The sequence below is a fragment of the Sinocyclocheilus rhinocerous genome, unplaced genomic scaffold (assembly GCF_001515625.1).
Source record: "Sinocyclocheilus rhinocerous isolate Xijiao unplaced genomic scaffold, SAMN03320098_v1.1 scaffold1111, whole genome shotgun sequence".
Classification (NCBI taxonomy): Eukaryota; Metazoa; Chordata; class Actinopteri; order Cypriniformes; family Cyprinidae; genus Sinocyclocheilus; species Sinocyclocheilus rhinocerous.
The window spans coordinates 1,296,713-1,305,354 of NW_015655406.1; the positions used below are offsets into that span (position 1 = coordinate 1,296,713).

General features: G+C 35.4%; 1 protein-coding gene across 2 annotated transcripts in view; it reads left to right on the forward strand.

Moving 5' to 3' along the window:
* LOC107718215 (phosphorylase b kinase regulatory subunit alpha, liver isoform-like) overlaps positions 1-8,642 on the forward strand; it is a 43,207-nt gene that overhangs the window by 12,854 nt on the left and 21,711 nt on the right. For both annotated transcript variants that reach the window (XM_016525205.1, XM_016525202.1), the window contains exons 2-10: positions 3,562-3,720; positions 4,486-4,533; positions 4,702-4,870; positions 5,728-5,810; positions 5,883-5,963; positions 6,032-6,130; positions 6,369-6,515; positions 7,413-7,466; positions 7,566-7,688. In XM_016525205.1, the coding sequence (XP_016380691.1) occupies positions 3,562-3,720; positions 4,486-4,533; positions 4,702-4,870; positions 5,728-5,810; positions 5,883-5,963; positions 6,032-6,130; positions 6,369-6,515; positions 7,413-7,466; positions 7,566-7,688 (963 nt within the window). The remainder of the gene's footprint in view (positions 1-3,561; positions 3,721-4,485; positions 4,534-4,701; positions 4,871-5,727; positions 5,811-5,882; positions 5,964-6,031; positions 6,131-6,368; positions 6,516-7,412; positions 7,467-7,565; positions 7,689-8,642) is intronic.

Sequence of the window (8,642 nt, forward strand, 5' to 3'; positions counted from 1 at the left end):
TCCACTTGCTAGCATAAATGCTAAGAGCACATGGCACTAATGAAATCATGATTAAAAGACTTTTAAATAACACAAAGTGTGATCAATTTTTAAAAATCTGTTTTCCTTTTTATATTTTGGTAACAGAGTTGACACTTTATGAAATAACTCTTGGTGTAAGAACTTTTTAGATTAAAATATTTTCTTAGAGAGAGCACATAGACTTTTCAGTGCTTCATATCTTAACAGTGAGGGAAAGTGACATCATTTCCTGTATCTTACATATTTGTGGGAGATAATTCCACTAATTTAAAGGCAAATAATAAATAATGTTGTAGAATTAGGTAAATGACTCTTTAGGGCTTTGCAGAATAAAATAATGACTTCGGACACCAAATGTACCTGCAATTATAGAATCACTCACTAGCTTCAGAGACAGCTAATTCCGATTAACCAAAATCACTGTATTTTTAATGTCTTGCTTTAATAGGGTTACAAACTATTTACATGGTAGGCTATAGGCCTAATGCTATAGCGTAATGCTATCGCTACCACTTTGTTAATTTAAATGGGGAGTCATCTCAATTATCCCAACATTGTTCTTACTTTGCCAACATTTCTGTCATTATTCTTAAAATTAATGTAAATTATGTTTGCAACAGCAAGGTTTTTGAAGTGGCCTGGATGGCTGTGAGACCCCTGGGTGCGTATCCCAAAAGCAACTACGATCGCAATTCCATCGTTATCAATTGAGTTCAATGGAACTAACGACATAGCCTACTAACGATGCTTGAAACAGCTGGGAAATTAAAATTGTATAGGCCTACTGCAATTATATGGATGTTTTGCCATTCATGTAGGGTTATTAAAGTTAACTAAAACTATTAAAATATTTCTGTTGACTGAAATAGGCTACAGCTAAAACAAAATAGTCCTATAAGCAATTTTATGACGGAGAAAACTGAATAAAATCACATATAAAAAAATTAATAAATATCCCTATTTGCGAAATATATTTGACTTAAAAAAATTAACAAATTAACAACACGAAAGATATTTTTTTCCCCCTAACCTAAAGGGAACGTTCTATTTACGTTCCTAGAAGGTTCTCAGAAAGTTCTCTGAAGGTTCCTGGAACGTTCTCCTAACCTCTTTACTCCGATACCGCTGCTGTACAGTGACCATCCAGCACCCCCCGCGTCTCGTGGAGCGGCATGGAGGACGGACGGATATGGACCTCAATAATCAGTACTACAAACCATGTCTTGTTTTAAACTATTGTTTAATCATTAAAGATAATCAAAGCACATTTAACCATCATAAGGAGCATTAAATGAGATTGAATTATCCGTTAATATGTAAAATTTCTTTATTATAACCATTTACCATAATAACCCAGATAACGTTTCTTAAGCACCAAATAACAATGACTTCAACAAAATATTGGGTTTTAAAAATTTGAATTTTATTTTTACAGACATTAAAATGAATAACATTTATTTGACTTTAACTAGAATAACATTACATTCATTTCTTACCACTGAATTAACGATGATGTGCTTCTCTCTCTTTTGGTCCATAAACAAAAACTTCTCGGTTAATATCATGTTCTCTTCAATTAGACTTGTCAAATCTCTCTGAAATCACAATATTTACTCTCGAATTTATATTAATTATAAGTAATTATTCAATAAAGAGATCAATAAACGAGTGTTAGTCAGTCAGTAAAACAAAATGACCGGTGTTTTCTTGTTCGGAGTGTCTATTTACACTAAGTGCAAATAGCCCGCCTTGTTGGCAGAGGCTATTTACACTAACTCCACCCACCTACGTGTGATTGTATTTTATTTTTCATTACAAAAGACGGCTATCAACCATCAACATCAGTGGCGCAGATGGTAAGGCGTGTACCGTGCTCCGTTTGACGCGATCGACTGGGGTTCGAATATACCTTTTGGCAAACTTTTTTTTCTCCCTTTTCAAATTCAAATCACATCAGAAAAGTAAATAATCAAAAAGTTGAAAATAAAGTATGGGGTAGGGCTAGGGTAGGTGTAGGGAGGGCTTTTGTTCCAATAAGGTGGCATCCATTTAATAATTTGAATTAAAATTTGCACTCAATAAGTTATTATTGCATACTGTTTTATAATGTATTACAATACCGAGGTGCAGATAATTGCCACTATTTGCAATTAGTAAAACAGCAGAAAATCCTGCTATTTTAACAGTGTAAATAGAATCTATAGCTATTTGCACTTAGTGTAAATAGCATATCACAAAAAAATACTGCTATTTTCACTTAGTGTAAATAGCATCCCTCGCTATTTACACTTAGTGCAAATAGCCGCTGCCTTTGTTGTTGGATGTAAATAATTGAACATAGCAGTCATCATTTACTCCCGATATCTGATCCACTGAAAGACGCAGTGGATTACGTTTGTTTTTGAAGGTAGTGCGTCCCCCGATCATATGTCATGTACTTTGGCCACCTCTGATTTTTTTTTTATATAGTAGCCTTATGTGTTTGTTGGTCATTGTACGAGTGACCTCTAGTGGCAGGATGCGACAAGACACCTATTTTAACAGTTATTTTCCTCTTTGTGTCATTATTTGTTTGGCAGTTTGCATGTTTCTTTAATGTTAATGTTCATTCATTAGAATTGTCGTCCCAGTGATTCATCACTGTCAGCAGGCGAATATGATGAATTACATTCACTGCCGCTGAAACCGAGCAGTAAACAGTGGATGTACAAGCGAAGTAGTTTCGCCCATAATAAGTTTATGGAAGTTATTTCAAACGCTCGACTGATGTTATGAAGTGAATTTGGAGTAAAAACATGTCAATATACTTTTTTTGGACAACAGGTTTGTAATCTTTCCTTGTGTTTTCATGGTAACCAATTAGCAAGGAAGGCTAACATGCAAAGCCAGTTAGCCCTATACTTAACAATCAAATTAATTCAGCATATTAATGTATCGTATTACCATGTGGACTCTGATTAGACGGTTGAGAGGTACTCATGGTTATGTAATGATCTGTTTAAATTAAGATATCTCCAAATACATTCTCACTAGTTCTTTATGAGGTTGAAGATATCTCCAAATGAACAGGTAGTGGTAGTTATTCTGTTTTTGATATCATCTTTTAATTTCTGACTAGTAATTATTGCAATAGTGACTAGTATCTATTTAAATATTACTAGTAAGCACTCATTAGATACTAGTACTTATTTTTTAGATACTGGTACTTAATCATTAGATACTAGTACCTATTTAATAGATACTAATAGTTATTCATTAGGTACTAGTACTTATTTATTAGACACTAGTATCTTTTGTAATTACTACTAGTAACAATTCTTATTTTACTAGTCAGATCTGCTTTTTTACTCGTATTATGTCATGACTAGTCCAAATGGCTACAGTAGAGTTCAATTAAAAAATGTACTAGTAAAATAAAAAATTATACTAGTAACATTTCGAATAAGTACTAGTATCTAATAAATGTGTACTAGTATCTATTGAATAAGTTACATGCTGTATGTTTGAACTAATAAAGATGGGTTTGACCTCTCCATATAGAATCCAGTGACTGGTCTACTGCCAGCTAGCGAGCAGCAGAAGGATGCCTGGGTCAGAGATAATGTTTACAGCATCTTGGCAGTGTGGGGGCTCGGAATGGCTTACCGCAAGAATGCAGACCGTGATGAGGACAAAGCCAAAGCCTACGAGCTTGAACAGGTGACTGGAACTTCAATGCATGACCAGCTGTTCTGGCATTGTTCAGTAGTACATTGTTATTGAGTACTGTAACAGGTTGTTGGATAACTACACATACCAAAGACTGTAACAGCTGCCATGAAACTGTTACATATATATATATATACACAATCGTTCAAAGGTTTGAGGTCAGTAAGATTTTTCAATGTTTTTGAAAGAAGTCTCTTATGCTCACCAAGTATGCATTTATTTAGTCAAAATACAGTATAAGCAGTAATGTGAAATATTATTATTTAACTTTTTTCTATTTGAATATATTTTAAAATGTAATTTATTCCTGTGATGAAAGCTGAATTTTCAGCAGCCATCATTCTATTTCAATTCCATTTCAATTTGGTGATAAAAAAATATTTATTCATCAATGTTGAAAACTGTTGTGCTGCTTATGCGCTGTTCGGGGTCATTTGAAACCCAAATAACATTTGCTTAAAAAAAATATAATAATAATATGTTTGTGGAAACCATGACAGTTGAGAAAAAATTAAAAGCCTTCAACCTTACCAACAAAATACAAATATCATTATAAAATGTTTTACTGTAGATTTTGATCAGTTTAATGCGTCCTTGTTGAATAAAAGTATTAATTTCTTTAAATAAATCTCTTTATATACAGTATATTATATTGTGTAAATATAAGTTTATCCAGAATATTGTGCTGCTCATTTCTTTACAAGATGAAATCAATACTTGTATTATTAACATCCTTATGTTTTTTGCTTTTTTCAGAGTGTGGTTAAGCTAATGCAGGGGCTGCTGCAGTGTATGATGAGACAGGTACAGCCTTTTACTCTTTGGTCTCGTTGCTATATAGTTTGCTATATAGCTATATAGTTATTATACTTTCTTTTATTCATCTGTTCATCATTCATTCTTGAGCTCATGTCTGCCGACATCTGAACACACACCTCTTTGGCCTGACTAAGTATGTGCATATTACTGCAGGTGGCAAAGGTAGAGAAGTTCAAACACACACAGAGCACAAAGGACTGCCTGCATGCCAAATATCACACTCCTACCTGTGCCACAGTGGTTGGAGATGATCAGTGGGGGCACCTGCAGGTCGATGCCACCTCACTGTACCTGCTCACATTGGCTCAGATGACCGCCTCAGGTGAGACGAACAATCTATGGATTGATCCATAAAGGGATAGTTTACCCAACAATGAAAATGAATTTATTCAATCATTTACTCACCCTTATGTTATCCCAAACCTGTACAACCTTTTTTCTTATTTGGAACACAAAACAAGATTTTGAGGCATGGTCTCCAAATGGTCACCAAAACTGCTTGGGTTACAACATTCCTCAAAATATAAGGTGTTGTGTTCTGCAGAGGTTTGGAACAACATGAATAAATTATTTTATTTTTTGGGGTGAACTATCCCTTTAAGACCCCTTGAAATTTCTTGACTAGCACAGTTTTCACTCCTGTGTTGACAAGAAATCTTAGGCGGGTTGTATCAAATGATTTGGCCCATTTTCCTGAAAATGACTGGAAATTTTAAACTTGTATAAGTGGTTAAACAAGTTTTGACAACTTTTAGGAGTATTTATAGCCAGGTCCTTAAAGAATCTGTCCTCACAGAACTCACAGATTTCCACAAAATTGAAATGGCTATCATTTACAAAGTTCTCCACATTACTCATGAATTGGTTAATTTGCTACTTTGGTAAACTTAAAAATGTTTTCAGCTACAAAGCATAGGTAGTACAGTTTTGCAAGTCCATTCCACATAATTCTGTAGATTTTCCCCAGAAACTAGAGCAGAATATGTGAAAAAATGATTCCACAGATTGTGTGTAGGCCTGCTTATAACATAAAGATTTGCTCAAAGCAACCCAACATGCTCATAAAATTCCATGGGGTCTTAAATTTAGCCTCCACTTGTTGTGTTGTGCTTTTTGTTGTGCTGTGGTGCTTTCTATTTTTAGCAACCATTTTGATTATCATTAAAAATTGTATCTCAGGTCTACGGATCATATCTAACTTGGACGAGGTGGCGTTTATCCAGAACCTGGTGTTCTACATCGAGGCAGCGTACAAAGTGGCTGTAAGTTCTCAAAGTTCTTAGTTAACAGAGTTACCAAACTGGCATCACAGTCCTGTTCACACTCCCCTGCAGGATTATGGGATGTGGGAGAGAGGAGACAAAACCAATCAAGGAATTCCTGAACTGAACGGCAGCTCTGTTGGAATGGCTAAGGTAGGAGAGTCATCTGGTCTCATTTGGTCTGTCTGCTCATGCAGAAGTTGATTTTTGTTCGTTTTTAGGCAGCTTTGGAGGCCATTGATGAGCTTGACTTGTTTGGAGCTCATGGAGGCCCAAAATCAGTGATTCATGTTCTCCCAGATGAAGTAGAACATTGTCAGGTAAATTAATCATTTGTATTTGCTTCTTAGTTGGCTATTATTTTACAGACCAGGGCTGCATTTCCCAAAAGTATTATTTGCACCAATGATCTATATGATTTGCTTTTGGGAGATGCACTCCAGGTTTATTCTGGAGTATTTAAGTCAGTGATTTCACATTTAAAATGGTGCTTTTTCCAATCAATAAGAGTTATCCATGATTTCCTGAGTCAAACATCTTGTTTCTCTTTGTTTCTAGTCTATCTTGTGCTCCATGCTTCCTCGAGCTTCCACCTCTAAAGAGATAGATGCCGGTCTGCTCTCTGTCATCTCCTTTCCTGCGTTTGCAGTGGAGGATGCAGATCTGGTCAACATCACCAAGAGTGAAATCATCTCCAAGTTGCAGGTAAGGAAAGGGCTATGCTATCCATCTCAAGTGGTCCAGTGGAGGTTGCTTTACCATTTTTTTCCAAGGTTGCTCAGGGTTCCACGTTTAGGGTCAGTTTATAATAGGAAGGATTGAAGTATCAGCAGTAATGTTTTTTCTGGGAAGTACATACAGAACATTTCAGGGTTGAAATGTAATTTAATTGTATTACTTAATTTGTATTTTTATGGGTGTGAGAATGTGTAAGAAAATGCTTTCTTTTTTTTTTTTTTTATTCACCTTACTCTTAGGTTGATTATCTCTAGTGGGGGGAAATTAAAAATGATCATGCAACCAACTTTACAATTTATGGACTTGAGACAGAATGAGCCATGTATATTGTATTATAAAAAAACAATGACACTATGCCAGATGTGCTTTCTATGGAGCCCGTAAAGGGACATGGTGATGGTAAAAAAAAAAAAGAGAGATGGGAGGAAGAATTATATTTAATTGTTTTTGTGTTAGCTTGAAAAACTTTTGCATTCACTCTCAAATCCTTAATGATGAAAATAATATGAAGTGTGAGGAAAAAACATATTTTAGTGCTTTTGCAAGTGAACGCGAAGTTTCTCTGGGGAACAATAGTTTCTTGGGGGGAATGGAATACTTGTGCGAGAGAATGCAAAAGTTTTGTGATAGAATGCAAACATTTTGAGAAAGACCGTAAAGTTTCTCAGGGGAACACAATACTTTTGTGAGGGAGTGCAAAATTTTTGCGAGTTAACGCGAAACATTGAAATTTACATTTTCTTCCCATCTCAAATTTTTTTCCATCATTATCTCCCCTTAGAGGCACCTTTTCACTATGTCCCCTTTGCAACTGTGTGTTTTTTTTTTTTTTTAACAATTTTAAGCAAATTTCAATCATTTTAGGGACGTTACGGCTGTTGTCGATTCATCCGAGATGGATATAGGACCCCAAAAGAGGTAACCAGACACTGTTTTTTTTTTTTACACAAAATAAGTATTTTGTGGCTAGTTCTCTGACAGTGTGAGTGCATTCTATGTTTTTATGGTTGTGATTAGGACCCTACTCGCCTTCACTATGATCCAGCTGAGCTGAAGCTCTTTGAGAACATTGAATGTGACTGGCCAGTGTTTTGGACTTACCTTATACTCGATGGCATCTTCAATGAAGACCATGAGCAGGTACGAACAGGCCATCCTATAAATACTCACCTGTATTCTGAAAGCAGCTACAGTAAATCTTAGGAATGAGAATTAAAGGGATAAGTCACTCGAAAATGAAAATTACCCCATGATTTACTCACCCTCAAGCCATCCTAGGTGTATATGACTTTATTAAAAAAATGTCCTGACTCTTCCAATCTTTATAATGGCAGTGAATGGGGGTCGAGATTTTGAAGCAAAATAAAGTGCATCCATCCATCATAAGAAAGTGCTCCACACGGCTCTGGGGGGTTAATAAAGGCCTTCTGAAGTGAATCGCTGCATTTGTGTAAGAAAAATATCCATATTTAAAATTGTATAAACCATAATCAAATATGCTAGTCTTGAAGTGAATCGATGCATTTGTGTAAGAAAAATATCCATATTTAAAATTGTATAAACCATAATCAAATATGCTAGTCTTGCAAGAACCAAGTTTTGTTTACAGCAAAGGAAAACCAGTCTCCTCTTGGCTTATATTGAAATCCTCCGACATTTTTCTTTACAAATCCTTGTTTTGTACTTCTAATTTGTCTATCTTTGTCTACTTCTAATCTTTTGTTTTGCGCTCTCCTCTGCGCTTCCACTTTCTAGCTTACGCTATGCCTACGTCATCCGCTGAAACGCCACTCTCTCGTGAACGTGCGTACAACAGTTAGCGGAAGCTATAGATTACGATTTATAAAGTTTTAAATATGGATATTTTTCTTACACAATATTTCTCGCTTCAGAAGGCCTTTATTAACCTTCCGGATCCATGTGGAGCACTTTTTTATGATGGACGGTTACAGTTTTTTGGCTTCAAAATCTCGACTCCCATTCACTGCAATTATAAACTTTTTTAATATAACTCCGATTGTATTCATCTGAAAGAAGAAAGTCATATACACCTAGGATGGCTTGAGGGTGAGTAAATCATGGGGTAATTTTCAT